The sequence below is a fragment of the Podarcis vaucheri genome (assembly GCF_965113315.1).
Source record: "Podarcis vaucheri genome assembly, chromosome: 11".
In the NCBI taxonomy this organism is placed as follows: Eukaryota; Metazoa; Chordata; class Lepidosauria; order Squamata; family Lacertidae; genus Podarcis; species Podarcis vaucheri.
The window spans coordinates 886,924-904,412 of record NC_138749.1 but is presented as its reverse complement, the minus strand read 5'-3'; the positions used below and the strand labels follow the sequence as shown (position 1 = coordinate 904,412).

Here is a 17,489-nt window from a genome sequence, read left to right as displayed (position 1 = left end):
CCTCCTGCCTCCAGCCCCTCTTACTGGACTTCCCCTGTGGAAGGTGCACGCCAGGCTCCAGCCGTTCCCTCTTCAGGCTCCCCCAGAGGCCTTGGGGCCTGTTCCTTGAACCTCCATGGAGCAGCCTTCGTTGCAGAAGGGGTGGGCCTGGGGAGAGCCCCCGGTGGCCCCGGAGCCTCCCAAAGAGTGTCTCCATCCCCAAGGTGAGACACTTCCCACCACAACCCCAAATGGAGGGCGATTCCAGAGCCCTTCACTGCTGGGCCACCCAGCACCAACTGGCTTCTGGCCTTGGGTTGTCTGCCGGATTTGACCCAAGGCCCGTCCAGATCTCCTCCAGCCTCCTGATCCCCACGGCGGCCAACACGTCGTCTCCCAGCCATCGCGTTCCCCAGCACCTGGTCCTTTGAAGCATCCTGCCATCTCCTGAGGGAGCTTAGCAACCATCCGCAGCCAAACTCCTCTATGCATGTGCCTGGTTCTCCCTTTTAATAGTTATAATAATAATAATTAATAATAATAATAATAATAATAATAATAATAATAATAATAATAACAATAATAATAATTTTATTTATATCCCGCCCTCCCCAGCCGAAGCCGGGCTCAGAGTGCCTAACAACAGTAAAATAATACAGCATTTTAAATTAAATCAATTCATTCTAAAATCAGTTCAGATCCAATTAATGGCAACCATTGGGCTAGAGTTCTGTGAGGATTACGAAAGGAGGGGGTCAGGCTGTGCCTGGGCCAAAGGCCTGGTGGAACAGCTCTTTTGTGAGCTACCTGTGTGCCATGTGAAGAAGTGTGCTGTCGCCTGTCAAGTCATTCCCTTGACACTTGTCCCCAGCTTCCTGGGGGTGGGGAAGAATCCTGCCTCCTGGCGGTTTCTTGGCAATGGCTCCTTGCTAGGTCAGAGTGTTGGCTTTCAGGCATCATCCAGGCGCCTTGTCTATGCAAGAGCTGCCAAGAGGCTTCCTTCGTGTCATGAAATTCTACTCAGTATTGATCCAGAGCAAATTCCAACATATAGTTAGCAGAGTGAAAACTTAAACACGTTGCAGGATTCCCAAAAAATAGACCAGAGGCAATTAATATTTCATCCAGCAGATCTTTCCTGCTCCTGGAGGCAAATGAGCAAAATGGTTACAAATGCAAAAAATTCAGGATTGGCCCTTTCGATAAGAAATCCAGTTGCAACAGACTTAAACTTACAATAATTTATAATAAGTCTAAACTATAACACTCAGCATACTATGTACAGAACACCAGAAGGAAGAGAGATAGAAAAAGTGAACCCCAGGCTCCTTCTGGCCTCTTATTATAGTCAGCCTGACCTTGACAGAAGGGATAAGAGGACCAGTTTAAGCCAACTGTACTCAGCATCTCTGAAGGAAGAACATCAGGAACCTTCTGCCTGTTTCTTTCACGCAGAGACGCTTCCAGAACCCTCTTGAATTAAGTAGAATAGGAAAGATCTCTGCCCATCAGATCAATACTTTCTGCACGAAGGGTAGGCAAACTGACTCTTCCTTCAGGGGGCCGGAAGATGCAGGCCCGGCCCTGAGGGACAAGGGGTCGGTCCAGCTGAGCTTTAAAAAGAAAGAAGCTCCTTGAGGACTTGGTCCTGTGACAAAGAAAGCAAAATCTGTATTTCTGGCACCAGTGGCAAAATAGGCAGCGTGTTTAGTGTGTCTTTAGTTTCTCTGAATGGGAGGCTTGAGAGGGGCAGTGGGAGCCCCACACCCAGGGGGAGATTCAGCAGACACTGCCTGGGCAGACTGGATGTTCTCGCCTGCTGAGCAAGCCATGACTTTCGGAGGAAGCTCAAGACCATTTAAGGCGCTAGCATCTTCTATGAAAAGCAGGATTCTTGCATAGATGGACCACTTTTGGAGCCTCTCTGATTGAGTTCAGGCTGAACCGCTTTATTATTTAAACAACACAAGAATGTGGTGCGTTAGAGAGTAACAGCCAAAGAAAGACGAGAGAAGCCTTGCAGTGTGATTTCTGTCTGGAGGGAGAGTTGAAGGCCACCACAAAGATGCCAGGAGAACCTTTCTTGCCTTGACAGGCAGCTGTCCGGGAGCCACGTGGGTGGGTGGGCTTCGTTCTATTCCTGCCGGCTACACCGGAGAGCCGCCGCTTGCCCACCTCTTCCCGTGGGAGCGCTGATCGACTTCTGCAGTGCTGCCTCCTCCCTGTTGCTTTGCAGTCAGGAAAGAAGCTAAGGAGGTGAAGTTTTCTCTTGGTGAGTGCCTGGATCTCTGGGGGGCTGAGCTGTTCCTTGGACAGAAAGGGGAAACATTCAACGCAGAGGACTCCTGCCTCCAACAGAAGATGGTCAGCTCTTCTCCACCTGTTTAGAAGCCAGACAGGAACAGACTGTTCTGAAACTGATTAGTTATTTCAGCCTCTTTCAAGACATCCAGATTTAGCATTTCCACTGCCTTTCTGTTGCAAAGGAGGCCACAGGATGAGATGCCTCCTCTGGGTCATTCCTGGGACTCTGTCCTGGAAACTTAATTGCCTTGAACCATGAATACTCAGAGCATCAGTTTGTGTAGACAGAGAAGCAATGTGGTTGAGCTCAGGCTCTCGGTTGCTTTGGAGCAAGGCTGGGTTTGGGGACAGGCAAGAGAAGTTGGCTGGAGGTTTTCCAGAGACATTGGGAAGAAAAAGCTGCTGGTGGTGAAAGACTCCTGCCATCATGGCAGGGAAGGTTACAGGTCCTTGTCACCCATGAAGGGGGAGCAGGGAAAAACTTAAACATGTAGCAGAGTTTCCAAAGGCAATTGTACTCCATCCAGCAGAGCTTTTACTGATACCGAAGGGAAATGAGCATAATGGTCAAAAATTCAAAACATTCAGGATTGGCACAGGCCATAAAGATCCAGTTGCAGCACTTAAATAAAACTTACAAACTTGTAATAAGATGAAACCTTCACACTACAGCATACAGAACACCAGAACAAAGAAAAGAAAAATGAGTGAGAGCCAGGCTCTTCCTGGCCTGACTATAATAGCCAGTATGACCATGACAAAAAGGACAACAAAGCCAGTTTAAACCAGCTGTACTCAGCTTCCCAGAAGAAATATAACCCAAACAACAGAAACCTTCCTGTTTCTTTCACATAGAAACCTTCTAGAATCCTATTCAATTAATCAGAAGAGGAACGATCTCTGCACATCGGATCAATACTTTCTGTACTAAGAAATGCAGACTGATCATTCTTTCCCTCTCTGGATTTGAAAGTGCACGGGTAGTAGAACAGGTGATGGGGGTGCAGCCATTCCCTCCAGGGACCATGTGCTGCTCTGGCACCTCTTATGCCCTCTGCATTGCAGGGGGGGGGGGTGAGACGACCCTTTGGGTCCCTTCCAATTTTACAATTGTGCACAGAAATGCAGCTTTGCTCTCCTTCCACGTTGCTTGCTGAGACTGCGCTGCACATGCCGCCTCTCATCTCGCCCACTCTCTGCAATATTTGCCCAGACTGGCTGCGAATTCTCCAAGTGCAAGCCAAATGCTTGCAGGGGGCTTTGGGGGGCTGAGCCTGCGTGTCACAGATCCCAGCTGGGGCTGCAAAAGGCTGGGAGCTGCTGCTGCTGCTGCTGCTGCTGCCGCCGCCGCCAGGGTGCACTGCAAAATGGCAATGGCCTCTGCAACACCTCCTGGCTGTGTCGTTCTCAGGAGTTTCAGCTCCATCTTTGGTGCGGCTATTTCTCCCCCCCCCCCCCGCTTGGGGCCCTGTTCTTAGAGCACCAGGATTTCCCCACCAGCTCTTGCTTCTGCCTGGCCTCTCAGTTCTCCAAAGTTTTGATGTGCTCACTTCCTCTCCGAAACGTGTGATCTGTTTCCCACAAGTCCAATACAATGCAGTGGCAAAGAACCTTCCCATTTCTCAGTTCCCTCTCCAGATAACAACAGCCTGTCTGAAGCAGCTATTGGAGAGAAACAGATCCCTTTTTGTTGATTCCAGGCGGACAGACTGGGGCACTTGGCAGCAAGAGCAGAGTGCGAAACACGAATAACACTGGCTGTGCCCTCATAAGAACATAAGGAGCATTTACTTACAGGGTCTAGAAGCGGCCATTGCAGCAGCAAAATGAAGGCAGGGCTATAACTGCTGTCTAAGTTGCAAAAGGAAAAATTTAAGTTCGCAAATGGCGTCTGAGCTGCAGAGCTCAGGCATGCCTGTGCGGTCAGCTTGGAAGTGTGGCGAAGAAAGACAAAGTCATCTCACAGAGTTCTCTCTAGCAAATGTGGCAGGAAAGCTCTGTGAGCCTCAGACTCTTCATGTTCCCATCTGCCCAAAGCATGACTTGTCGGTTTGACTGCAATAATGCCCCTACAGTATTCTGAAGCATCGCTGAGGAATTGGAGCAGAGCCCTCTCCTCCTCCGTGAAGTTGTCAAACCCTCTTTTGAAGCCACCCAAGTTGTTGGCCATCCCTCCAGTGGGAGGGAGTTCCATAGTTTAACTCTGCAAAGGACTTTCTTCAGACACTTCCACCTGCTCCTCCTATCCAGGCTTAAATAAGCTCATGACACCTGAATGCTTGCTGCTTTACCAGCCCTCTTCTCTGGACCTGCCCAACTTTTCGTCCACTCGCTTTTGGCGGGGGATCTGATGAATGTGCTCTGGCGCTCGCCCCAGCTCTGCTCCTCTCACTTGCGCACCCAGCCGCCAAGAGGGGGATGAGCTTTTTACGGGGCTGCAGCCGAGGGAGCTCTGTGGATTGCGCAGGAGCCCTGAGCAACAGCCCTGTGTTCAGTGGCAAGTCCAATGATCAAAGGCTTCTATTTGCTCAGTGCTGCTCAGTGCCATCTCCCGCCCTCAGGTGCAGGAAGTTGGCCAACCCTCTCCGCTCTCTCTGCCCACCTGCAGCGGCCGCCTAGGTGCTCCTGAGCTGTGCTGCTGCCAGGATCACGGCAGGCGCTACTGGGGTCTACTGGGCAGGGTGGGGGGCATTTAACGGATTCTCGACAGGACTTCTGGCTGCACCCATTGGGGGCTGCATGCATGCCTGAGTTTCAAAGGAACGGGAATGGTTATATGGTTGCAGCCGGAAATCGTCCTGTGCTTGCCCTGTTGGACGACTACGGAGGAAAACAGGAGTGCCTGCGAGTGGCTGGGTAAGTCTGGTCACTTGATGGCCTCTGGAGGGGGAAGGGGCCTCAGTGCCCATTGGCCTGTCTGTCCTGGCCACCCAATAATCCCCTGTTCTTCTCTCTCACCTGGAGCCTCCCCTAATGGTGTGGGGACTCACACGCCAGGCTGCTTCAGGGGCTCATTCAGTTCCTCTTTGCACATTGCAGGGTTCACTCCCGGGCTTGCAAACAGGTGCAGGGGCCGGTCCCCAGCACCCCTAAGCCTGGATTCCCTCCCCTTTCTCCCTTCCCCCACGACCATCGTTCACCTTCCATCCGTTGCAAAGACCCTCCTATTCCCAGGCCAGTGAGACGTGGCCCCATTTCCCCCCATTGCTTCCTTTTCTTTATTGAACGTGATGTTCACATTCCATCTTTGCGCTGAACAAGACAATAAAAAGGTTGAATTCATTTCAACAAAAATAACAAAACGCTGGAACCGCACCAGCAGCAAATAAAAGCAGCAGAAGGAATCAGCCCGAAACCCGAGGTGCAATAAAGATGACTCCCACTAATGATAAAAATCAAGTAGCAGCATAAAACAGGGCTGTTTTATGGTTCAAGCCATGTGTAAAAAACCCCGATGGTTATACCTTGGCACCTGAAACTAAGTAGAGCGGGTGGCAGGTGAACTTTTTTGGTGAGGGTGTCACCACATAAAAGCCCCTGCGCTGGCTTGACATCTGCCGCTCCACTGTGGGCGGGGTTTGCAAAGAAAGGAGTCTGCTGCCAAGGGGCTCAACCCCCAGGAAGGTTCCTATGGGAGCAGCTGGTCTGTCCCGTTACCAGGCCCCAAATCCCATCGGACTTGGATGGCCAAAGCCAGCTCTTTCCATTGTGCCTGGAAGCACAGCTCTCAGGCTGACGGAGCGTCATTCATGCGCTGCACCACAGCTCTGAGCTCCTGCAGCCAAGACTGTCTCTGGCTGGTGAACTGTTGCGCTGCTGCACCCTGTGGGCGTCCACCCGGAGTTTGAGGAGCAGGTTTCTTCTGGAGCTGAGCTTGTGACCAGGGTGGTTTTCTGGCCAGCTCCACTTTGTAGGGGCTCCTGCTCCTCTTCCATCTCTCTCCCCCCCCTTCAGCTCTGAAGGCTCATGACCAGTTCGGGCAACTGTCTCTCCTACATCTTGCTCCCGTTTTTCCTGAGCTGCTTCTTCCTCCGCAGAAGCACCATCTCTTTGATTTACGCCTCCTTTATCTCCTGCCATTCCTCCAGGAAGCTCAAGGTGGTGGGGCCGGCTCTTGCCCTCACCATATTATCCTCACTACACCCCCCCCCCAAGGTAGGTTAGGCTGAGAGGCAGTGACTGGCCTAAAGGCCACCCGGTGAGCTTCATGGCTGAGTGAGGATTTGAACCCAGCTCTCCGAGGTCCTAGCCTGATACTCTCCCTCCTGCACCACTCTGGCCCTCATCTTACAGTTGATTCTGCTAGCGAAGGCTTCCTAGGGGCGCAGGCCTTTGTCCTCGCAGCTGATAACATTTGCCAGCATAAAAGTTTCCTGGCCCCCAAGTGACCCTGGCAGAATACGATGCCACTGCTCTGGGGCTCGACCCTCCTGAGTGGCGCACAAGGCTAGATTGAATGACAGTTGTGGAACTGGATTGCCTTTGGGGCTCTTGCTTGCTCCCGGGCAGCAGAATATTGCCTGAAGCTGACTTTGGGGGGATCTGGGGTGTGCAGGAGGTCCTGGGGAGCCTCAGGCTATGAAGGAAGCCAGGGGAAGGCGAGCACAAGTGGCACAAGCCTGGCCTTGAAGCCGACCAGGTGCTGCTTAGAGCATGGAACCGTGCCCCCCCCCCCATGCAGCAGTGGCACAGGCTGAAAAGAAGGCTCCTTCCACACCTGGCGTGGCACCTCCTAGTGGCCGATGGGTGCAAAATGCACCTGGTGCCCATATAGAGCCCATATAGAGTCCTTACGTAGGTTCCCTATTGGTAGGAGAAAATAACGGAGGCCAAGCAGAGAATATCGAGAAGCAAAGCAGCCAGTAAGCCTGATCTTTATTGATTTGTTGCAACAGGAAAGGAGGAGGAACCAGAACCCAGGTGTGCCCGCCCTTATATAGACAATTTAAATTCCCTCCCTGGAGTCCAAGACCACCCCCTAGAAACATCATCCCTACATCACAGAAAAGGTGGTCTAAAACAGAAATCTGAGTGACTTGTTTATCTCTGACAGGTTACCTGTTTAATGGTCACTTGATTGGATACCCTGGGGAGCCTGGCCAGTCTTTTGTAATGATAAATACTTAGTAATGATAAATAGTTCCTGAGTCAGGTCACAGGCTCACCCTATTCAAACACAGACAGACATATACCCTTAAGACAGGATTTGTGAAGGAAAAGACAATGGGGAGGCTTTTCCATTTTCCTTTGACCTTGCATTTGGTCAGTTTGAGACAGTTTGGGAATAAAAAATGGTTCCAGGTTGGTCTTCCTGTGCTGATCTACGTACTTGCTTGGTTGGTACACTTATGAACATTTCACAAATATCTAAGACCTCAAAATTCCTATCACACTGGCGCCTGGCTAATTTTGAACCCTATACTCTCCATGCATTGCAACTGATCTGAGAGGGAGGGGGGCAGAAAATGTGCTTTGGCAGGCTTGGCTGCCTCTTGGCTCCTCTGTCAGGTGCCTCGAATAAAACGATGGAGGGGGCTTGTTGGGGGGGGTGTAGCCCAGGCTCCTCGTGAGGCTTCAGGGCCCCCAAGAAGAAGCCCAGCGCAGCAGCCAGACCCAGGGGAGGGAGACAGGCAGCCAGACCCAGCAGGAGACACAAGGAGAGTCGGCTGCATCAGACCAGTCCAGTCCAGCATCTTGTTCTCACAGGGCCAAGCAGATGCCTCCGTGGGAAACCCACAGGCAGGATCTGAGCCCAAGAGCAGCTCCCCTTCCTGCAGTTTCCAGCCACTGGCGTTCAGAGGCCTGGCTGCCTCCAGCTGTGGAGGCCCATCAGGGCTAGTAGTCATCAACAACCCTCTCCTCCTCCTCCGTGAATCTGCCTCATCCTCTTTTATAACTGGCCAACTTGGTGGCCATCCCTGCCTCCTGCAGCAAAGCCTCCAACATTTCTCTGATGAAATTAGGGAAGTCCCATCCCATAATGATGATTTTACTCTTTAAACCCCACACATCACACTGGGCTGCCCTGGCCACTCTGGGCAGCTTCCAACATATATAAAAACATTAAGCATTTTTGAAAAAAACTTCCCTATACAGTATTGCCTTCGGATGGCTCAGGGGTTGGATAACTCCACACCCTCCAACATTTCTCCAATGGAAATAGGGGCATCTTCAGGAAAAGCAGGGCGATCCAGGCTCAAGCCAGAAACCGGGACGTCTTCTCTAAATCAGGGACGTTCCTGGAAAACAGGGGCCCTTGGAGGGTCTGCTGCAGGAGGGAGTTCCTCAGTTTAACTCTGCACTGCATGAAGAAGGACTGTCTTTGATCCGGGCTGAATCTCCAAACCTTCTGCTTCAGTGGAAGCCCTTGAGTTCTCTTGCTAGGAGAGATGGAGGAGAAGAAGGTTTCTCCTTTCTCAAGGCCAGGCATCAGGATATAAACTTCTATCATGTTGCCTCTCCCTTGCCTTTTCTCTAGACTGAAAAGTCCCAAGTGCTGCCCCCTTTCCTTTCGGGGAGCCCCTCCAGCCCTGGGTCATTTCAGTGGCTCTTTGCTGCTTCCCAGAGTGGCGGCTGGCTCGTTTGGATGCCCTTCTGTTGGCACCAGCTCCCTGAGCCCCCCTCCCTCTTGGTCCTTCTGCTCCAGGCTCCTCGCCTGCCCGGGTCCTTGGCTTCCCTCGAAGCCTTGCAGCTGCTTTACGGAAGCCAGCACCCTTTCCCTATCCACAGGAAGCGGCGGGGAGGGGGGCCCTGACAGAAGCCTTTGGCCCCAGGCCAAGACCACAGAGTGGAGCAAAGAGGAGGAGGAGGAAACTCTGCAGAGCCCAACTCCTCTGCCCGGGACCTGGAAGAGCTGGCCGGCCTTTGCCTGGCTCTGAGCTCCTCCAATCGGCAGGTCTGGGGTGCCTCCTGTTCCCCATAGCTGTGCCCCCTCTCTGCTCCCCTCCCCACAACTGGCTCCACGCTGCGCAGAGTCGGGTTTGGACTAGGGGTGTGTGGAGCGCCTGACACATCTGGAAGTTGCAAAGGGCCCATGGAGGCGGAGGAAGTGAGCAGCCCGGCTGCTGGGAGGCGACGCCTTGCAGGGTAAGATGGGAGCTCCTGGGGTGACTTGTTTGCCTTCCTGTCAGCCCCAGATGTGGCCCAGCTGCTGTCTGAGAGGAGGAGGAGGAGCTGCCGCTTGGCCAACTCTCTTCCCACGCCTCCTTTCCAGGAGGGCGCCAGAGCCGGAGCAAATCTAGGAGCTTTGCTGGGGGGTCAGGCTGTGGAGCTGTGCCCCTGTCTCCTTTGCAGAACCTCTCTCCACTCTGGGGCAAAGGAAATGCCACGGGACATGTTTGGGCTCCTGCAGAGGGTCTTGGCGTCAAGGCAAAGGAGCGACAGGGAAGCCCACCCTCCTGTGGAGAGCAGGGTATGTTGGTCCAAGGCAGGCCGGAGGCGCAGCCAGGTTCCTGGCCTGGGTTCAGCTGGGCATGTGGTGGCCGCAGGTCTCCTCCTGAGCCCTTGGGATGTTCTGACGGATGCAGGCTTCCCTGCTTGGAACTGCAAAGGAGTTTTTACCAGCAGGACTCACTGACAGTCTAGCGCTGATGCGGGTTGGTATGTAGCAGAAAAGTGAGTCGGCTTTTGCTGGCTGTCGTGGGTGCTGCTCTGCTTCCCTTGATTTTGCTCTTGCTGTGCGGCCAGGATCCCGGGTCTTCCCTGGCAGGGAGAGCAGGAGGGGAGCCTCGTGGGGCCCCTGGATCAGGAGGCCTGTCTGGGAGGGGGATGCCCTGGGGTCGGGATGAAGGTCCTGGAAGGCCCCTGGGAAGAGACAGGCTTCTGCTTGGCAGTTCCATCCAGCGAGGGGAGCTACCCCCCTCCCCAAATTACTCTTCTGGGTTGACAAGGCAGTGGAGCTTTGGCCAAGTTGGGGAAGAAAAATGTGGCTAGAAGCCCAAAGCTGAGGGACTGGACAAAAGGCAGAGCCTTGCTTTAATCCCAGGCCGCCTCAGATCAGAGGTGTGTGTGTGTGTTTCCTTTTTGTGCACCTGCATCCTGGCTGCGGAAGCCAAGGTCTGCCCACCTGTTTCAGTCATTTGCCTTTGATCCGACTGACAATGTGAGTTTGCATGTTACCCAAATGCATTCCTATTTCTGGGACCGCGAGGGGAATCATCGAGTCATCGAGTTGAAAGGAACCTTTGAGGGTCATCTAGCCCAACCCCCAAGAGACGTGGGTGGCGCTGTGGGTAAAACCTCAGTGCCTAGGACTTGCCGATCGCATGGTCGGCGGTTTGAATCCCCGCGACGGGGTGAGCTCCCGTCTTTCAGTCCCAGCTCCTGCCCACCTAGCAGTTCGAAAGCACCCCTAAGTGCAAGTAGATAAATAGGGACCGCTTTATAGTGGGAAGGTAAACGGCGTTTCCGTGCGCTGCGCTGGTGCTGGCTCGCCAGAGCAGCTTTGTCACGCTGGCCACTTGACCCAGAAGTGTCTGCGGACAGCGCTGGCTCCCGGCCTCTTAAGTGAGATGAGCGCACAACCCTAGAGTTGGACATGACTGGCCTGTACAGGCAGGGGTACCTTTACCTTTACCTTTAGCCCAACCCCCAGCAATGCAGGAATTGCAGCCCAAACATCCCTGACAGGTGACTTCTGCTTAAAACCTTCCAAGGAAGGAGAGTCTGCCGCCTTCCAAGGGAGAGCCTTCTGCTGTCAAGGAGAAAGTTCCTCCTAATGCAGGAGGCGACTTTCTACCAAATAGCCAAAAGCTCCTGGTTGGAAGGGAGCCTTTCTCCTCTCTCTGGCAGCCACAGCCAGAACCAAAACAGCCTCTCCAAGTCAGAAAGTGAAGGGGCCTCATTTTCTCTCTTGATTCCTCTTCCCCTTCCTCACTGTCTGACGATTCCCAGCCCAAAGCAGCGCTTGTTGCCTCCCCCTTCCAGACCAAAGGAGAAGCCTTATAATTCCTGGACGTCTTCCTGCTTCTGGGCTGCTGTTCCCAGGAAGCCTCACCTGGTGCTTCCGTTATATATCTTTAGGTGCCAGGCAAAAACCTCCTTCTGTAACCTGGGCTTTGGCCTTTAACTCTCTGTGGCCTTTTGGAAGTGGGTGGGACGCTAAGTCACTTTAGGTTGTCCTGGGCAAGATGAACAAATTTAATGAATAATATTGTTGGCATCTGCCTGTCTTGGAAGACAGTGGAGTGCACCTCTGGGGGTGACGTCAAACGGCTGCGCTGGCAGCACCAAAGTGACCTCCTTGGGGTGCAAGCCCAGGCAGTGTGTCTGGAGGGCCTGGGCTGCCCAGATGACAAGACCCCCTTTCGCCCCCCTCCCTCATGTGGTCCTCAGGGAAGCAGAGGGAGATGTTGGGCACCAGCTTGGCTGCCAGAGTTGCCAGGAGGAGGCATTCAAGGTGCCACCCAACCGCCTTAGGGACTCCACTCTGGATTTGTGTTGAGCTTCCTCCTGAAGCCTTTCTTCTCCTCAAGATATCCTGCAGGGCAGCAGAAGTTTAGGGTCAGAAATGTCCCTGCCTAAAGAGGTGTAACATGTATCATTTCTCTGGCAGAGATCCACACAGCTCTAAGCGGCAGGAAATGCTGCTTATTCGGCCTCCACTCCTACTTATTTTTTAACTGACCTGGATTTCTGGCCTGCTGGTTTTTGGTTCTGCCAAAATTATAGTCTTACTGCAGCAAATGGAACAGAATATTTGCTGAAGCTGCCGGTGTCTGAAATGCTTGGAAGGACATCTTGGAAAGTGCATGAGAGTCTTCTTTCGGCAAAAAAGATGTGCAAAACGGAAAATTAAAAATAGATTTGGTGACGCGGCCAGAGCTGGAGCCGACCCTGGACAGTGGTGCGATCTCCAAAAAAGGAGACGTTCCACGATGCTCCCAGGCAGATGTCGCTCAACTAGATAATTTATTATTTCTTCATTCTAATGTGTATGAGAGATGCAGCAAGGCTAGACCAAGGAATGAAACAATTTATCAAAACATTTCAAATGAAGTGTTTTTAAAAAAACCACTGACAGAAATGGAACCTCTCATTTAGTCTATTGAGCATCACAAAAACCGCTCCTGTTCATCACAGAGACCGCTAACCATTTCCCTCTGAGCTACTGACTGACTGAGCTCCCTTGGGAATGGCTTCGGCTGGTTTGTGTGAATAAAGGGAATGAGTTTTGCTCTTTGAAACAGAACATTTAAAATATAGTTTGGTTCTTAAGCAAATGGGTTGTTTATACACTGTTTATCTCAATCCCAAAGCAGTGGACGTCTCATAAATATATCTAAAATATACCTCCTCTTAATTCAACTACTGATCAAAACTAATCTTCAAACTGAAGACATTTGCTTTGCTTTCCTCTCTTGCAAGAGACCTTCTAAATCAGGGTGTCCTCTCAGTCAATGAGGCACAGCCAAATCTGCTGCCCCTCCCTGCTCATCTCCAACACCCTGAACGCTACGAGGGTCCTCAGCCCCTCCTCTCCTCTCTCCCTGCCCCTTTCTCCTAAGAGTCCAGTTTTCTAGGGCTTAAGAGCCCCTCCCAGCTGATCTCCTGAACAGAAGTGGCCAGCCTGGGTTGATTTTAACATGCTAAATCCAGTGTCTGGTACCCAGGAATCAGGTGTCCAAGCAAATTCATAGCAATGTTTTAGCAGGCCCTGGAAAACAGTACAGGCTGCATCCCTCTTGCTACTGTGGGGAGTCAAGGACCAGCTCTCCCCGGACGTCCTTGCGCTCTCGCCCTGCTCCTGAAGGTCTGTGCCCTAGCTTGCTTCCCATCATGTGTCCGGAATGTGGTTTGCAATCCCTTCCAGAAGCAGAGCAAAGCTTTCCTTTTTCCTTTCTCCTTCTGTGATGGAACGCCTATATGGGGACTTCCCTGGCTTTTTTCTGGCCGACGTAGGACCAGTCTGGATAGTTGGCCTTGGTGAAGATTTGACGTTTTCATCCCCAAAACGTTTTTGATTTGAGTTTCTACTGAAATGAGGTTGCATTTTAATGTTGTATTTTAATCTTCTTTTATACCTGGTGTTAGCCGCCCTGAGCCCGGTCTTGGCTGGGGAGGGCGGGGTATAAATAATTTATTATTATTATTATTATTATTATTATTATTATTATTATTATTATTATTATTATTATTTATTAGGCCTTCCGGACAGGTCTGGTTCTGGCCACCGCAAGATCTCTGGGGGCTTCCCTCCCTGCTGGAGCCGAGCAGGGCTAGTTGCCACCGCCCTAAAGCGCCATTAGCGGTGACATCGCGGCCGTTGTGCAAATCTGTTTCGGGCCCCGGCTGCCTATTCTTCCCCCTCTCTCTGTTTCTGCAGAGGAACAATCCCCGCGCACTGGAGGGGAACGGTATGGCCCTTAATTGCTGGGCTCTCCTGTTACTGCAGATGGTTGTCTCGGAAGGGGTGGCAGGCGCCTGGTCGGCTCTGGTTACTTGGCACCTCTCAGGGCAGGTAACCGTATAACGGAGTTAAAACACTAGACGAAGACCTGTAGCTGGAGGGAGGGCGGCTCTTGCAGGGTGGGGCAGGGAGACAGAAGGCTTTGCCCCTGCCCTGGTCCAGAGACCCCTCCCCACCGAGGCCATTTGCCCCAGGATGGAGGCGAGATCCCATTTGCCTTTAAACTGTCGATGAGGAAGCCTCAGTTGAGCTCTGCCAGTGACTGTCTCCTCCTCCCTCCTCTTGGTGTCTCTGTATCTGATGGTTGCTTGGTCCTGGGATCAGGTGAGGGGCCCCTGTCCCCCCACCCCCCAATTATGGCAGGGGCAGGGAAGGTGGGAAGACTAAGAGGACAGAGGAAAGGAGGGGAAGGGAGAGGAGAGGAGCAAAGGACGCCTAGCAGCACACACCCCGTCTGCCCTGGCGTGGCTGCTTGGTGTTCCTTGAGGGCTAGTAGCTTGCGAGGCAGACTGGACTCCCTTGGAAAGGGTGGGCTCTCCTTCCGCTGGAGGTTTTCAAGCAGAGGTTGGGCAGTCGTCTGTCAGGGATGCCTGAGCTGAGATTCCGGCATTTCAGGGGGTTGGGCTGGATGGCCTTTGGGGTCCCTTCCAACTCTGCAGTTCAAGGGTTTCAGGTGCTGCCCAGGAGGCTCCTGGCAACCTGAGATTTGGCTTCTCCCTGTGATCTGCAGATGGAGCTCTTCCTTGCAGCAGCTGCTTGCCTTGTGGACCACCCACCTCCCTCTTTCCCCCTGGGGTGCAACTGCCTTTTGCCTCTTTCAACCCCCTGAGGGTCTCTGGCAGGCATGTGGGGCCGGGTGCTGCTGTAGGAGTTGCAGGGGCCTTCAGGCGGACTGGGGGCAGGCAGGGTGCTGGCAGCTGCCTCTGCTGGCCCCCCTGCTGCTTACTGCTCCTTCCCCACGAGGAGCTCCCGGCAACAGGCAAAACAGATCCCTCCATGTTGGTGAGGGGGAAGGGTTTCTCTCAGCATCATACTGCTTGGAAGGCTTCTCCACTGCATTTCAGGACAGTTATCTCTCGACCTGTTCACTTTTTTTTTTAATTCATAAAATTTATACACTGTTTGATTGCTTAAAAAAAAACCCTCAAATTAGTTTATGGAAAGGACAAAATGCTAAAATTACCATAAGAATTGGCAACAACGATTTAAGACTTCTGAAAAGTTAAAGCAGCAACAGACTCAAAGCAGGTTAAAAATTGCACTGGCCTTCTGAATCTCTCGACAGGCTTGCCTAAGCGAAAATGTCCAAAAGGGTTCATTGAGGGCACCTGCCTGATGTCACTAGTCAGGGGGTTCCTAGTGTTGTTCTTGCCCTCGTACGGCTGCCCTGCCCTTTTGGGGAGCCCGGGAGGGTGTTGGTTTGCCCCTCCTGCCTCTCCACGCTGAACACCTGGGCAGGAGGACAGGTGAGCAACAGGCCCCCAGGTGGGCTGCAGCACACAGTCACCTGCTGCGAGGCAAAGTGAGTAGCACAGGTGAGCAGCAGCAAGGCGGCCACTTTCCTCCTCCTCCTCCTCCTCCTCCTCCTCCTCCTCCTCATCCTCCTCGTGGTGCTGTAACCGTACCTGCCCCCTGAACTGTGTCTGCTTCCTCAGAAATAGGGCTGAGCCACCTGGCTGGAGAGGCAAGAGGCGGCCTTGGAGTCAGGATCCTTCTTTCTCTCCCTCTGCAGGAACTCCAGAGCAGACTGCTGAAAGGATCTGCCGGGATGCCGCTCTTCGGATTGGGGTCCGGCCAGAAGAAGCGGCTGGAAGGTAAGCGAGCTGGACTCTTGCGGTGGGCACAGTTCCTTGGCTCTTGCCCGGATGCCCTGCAGACTCAGCTGCCGGCTGGCGCTCCAGCCACCCGTCTCTCCAGCGGCAGAGCAGAGCCTGCGCCTGCCGGGCGTCTGGTTACAGCTCCCTGCCTGGAGCGCGGAGCCCAGGCCATGTGCCCGGGAGGCTGGGTAGGCAGCCCCTTCCCACAAGGGGTGGAGGGGCAGGGGGTTTCTCTCCCAGAGAGATCAGATTTGTGGGTCACAGGGATGTACACGGGACACCGGGCTTGGTCCAGTCGCTTTGGCCTGGGGAAAGAGCTCCTTGCAATTCATGGAATCGTGGAATTGTCACTTTGGAAGGGATCCTGAGGGTCATCTAGTCCAACCCCCTGCAGTGGAGAAATCTGTTCTCACAGTGGCCAGCCAGAGGCCCCAGTGGGGCACCTTCAAGCAGCCCCTCCTGTGGTTTCCAGCATCTGGGCTGCCTCTCCCAATCACTGCCCGGTTAAGCCCTGTGGAGGCCCCTAGGCAGTTGAAATCTCAGGGACCCCCTCCCAAATCATCTCCTAATTTTTAAAATTTTATTTCAAGACCAAATCAATATTGTTTTGATCCGTTGCTGTGGCGCACATCAGCCGAGGCCTCCTCTGCCTGTTTGGTAATCTGGCACTGTTAACTAAGCGGGCAGAGCTGAGCTGCCACGGAGCGTGGCCTTGAGTGTGGAAGCGCTGGCTCTGTCCCCGTCCTTCGCTCCGTCCTCCCGGTGTGATGGGGCAGCTTCTGCACAAGACCAGCAGTCTCCTTGCTGCAGAGGTTTCCTCTCCAGGCTGTGGGGGCAGCAGGAACACTGCCCTCTCTGAAGCAGCAAGGGGAGTGGAGCTCCAATGCTTTGCCCCCCCCCCCCTTTGCCTTTCTCCCTCCTGTGAAGCTAACGCCCAGCCAGGGCTTCTGCGTCTCCAGCCTGCCACATGTGCAGGGAAACGGGAAGTGGAAGGAGGTTTGTGGCCCAGCCAGAGAGCGTGGCCTCTGTCCCTTTCACCTCTCACTTCTCCTCTGGCTCTTTGGGGTGGGGAAGTGCAAGGACCACGTCCGAGAGGGGGGCTGGACCTTTGAGAAGGAAAGAAGGGGAATCTCTCCCCAGGGCTGTTCTGTGGCTTTGAGCAAAGTGGCTTCCTGCACGTGGCCTGGTTTGGGGGGCTTTCAGGGCTCCCCCCCTCCCCGTCCTCTGATTCAAGATGAACTCCGGCAGTGCATTTTGGTTTGTGTGTGTCGGGAGGGGGGTGGGGAGGCTGAATTTCTCGTTTTGTGCTCAATGGGCAGCTTAAGCAAGAAGGGAGGAAATTGTGCAACCTGCCAGATCATTGCCTGCTGATTCCTCCTCTGAAAGCCTTTGACTTGTCCACGCAAAGTCCCCCTTCGCTCGCCCTGGCCCTGGCCAAGAGATGTTTGGAAATTGGTCGGCCCCTTTCATGAAGGAGGGAAAGTGGGGCTTGGCTGCTCCTGCGAGGTTTATTTCTCACCCACCCCTCACCCCAAACTTATTTCTTGCAGGAGAGCGGCCCAATAGGAAACCACAATCCGAGTTTTGTGTGAAGCCAACAGCTTTCAGTTGGGGGGGGGGGAGATTCAAGGCTGCCCAGTGATCTTTATTCCAAGGAAAGCTTACCTATATTTCTTTGTGCTGTGGTTTAAAACAGTTTAAACGCAAGCAGTCGATAGCACACATGAACCAGACCTCAAATGGCTTTCAAAACACCCTCATTATGTAACAGTGGCGCCATGAATAGTTCCCGTGTCTTGCAAGCCCCCTTTTGGGTCCTTCCTGTCTTCCTCTTCCTCCTCCCTCCAGTCTCTCCTGGCCTCCCTCTCCTTCCAACTGCCACCAACTGACTTTCCCTTTCTTAGAACTTTCCCAGCGCTCTCTTCCTCAGACCCCCCCCCCCACATCCTGTCGACTCAGGAGAGGGTGCATGGCACCCATCC

The 17,489-nt window shown here is 53.2% G+C and overlaps 1 protein-coding gene and 1 long non-coding RNA gene across 5 annotated transcripts in view; one reads left to right on the top strand and one right to left on the bottom strand.

Moving 5' to 3' along the window:
- Positions 1 to 4,899: 4,899 nt before the first annotated feature.
- Positions 4,900 to 17,489, top strand: part of LOC309542850 (phospholipid-transporting ATPase ID-like) — a 78,886-nt gene continuing 66,296 nt past the window's right edge. The window contains exons 1-2 of one of the 4 annotated variants that reach the window (XM_082241804.1): positions 4,900 to 5,139; positions 15,423 to 15,504. In XM_082241804.1, the coding sequence (XP_082097930.1) occupies positions 15,459 to 15,504 (46 nt within the window). In that variant the 5' untranslated portion in view covers positions 4,900 to 5,139; positions 15,423 to 15,458. Of the gene's footprint in view, positions 5,140 to 9,090; positions 9,370 to 9,488; positions 9,695 to 9,745; positions 9,883 to 15,422; positions 15,505 to 17,489 lie in introns of those variants that run through there. The other 3 variants (XM_082241803.1, XM_082241801.1, XM_082241805.1) reach the window with 3 other exon arrangements.
- Positions 11,408 to 17,465, bottom strand: LOC309514303. The gene is made up of 2 exons (XR_014211904.1): positions 17,173 to 17,465; positions 11,408 to 11,761 (listed from the first exon to the last, which is right to left on the bottom strand). It is a non-coding gene; the product is annotated as an uncharacterized lncRNA (long non-coding RNA).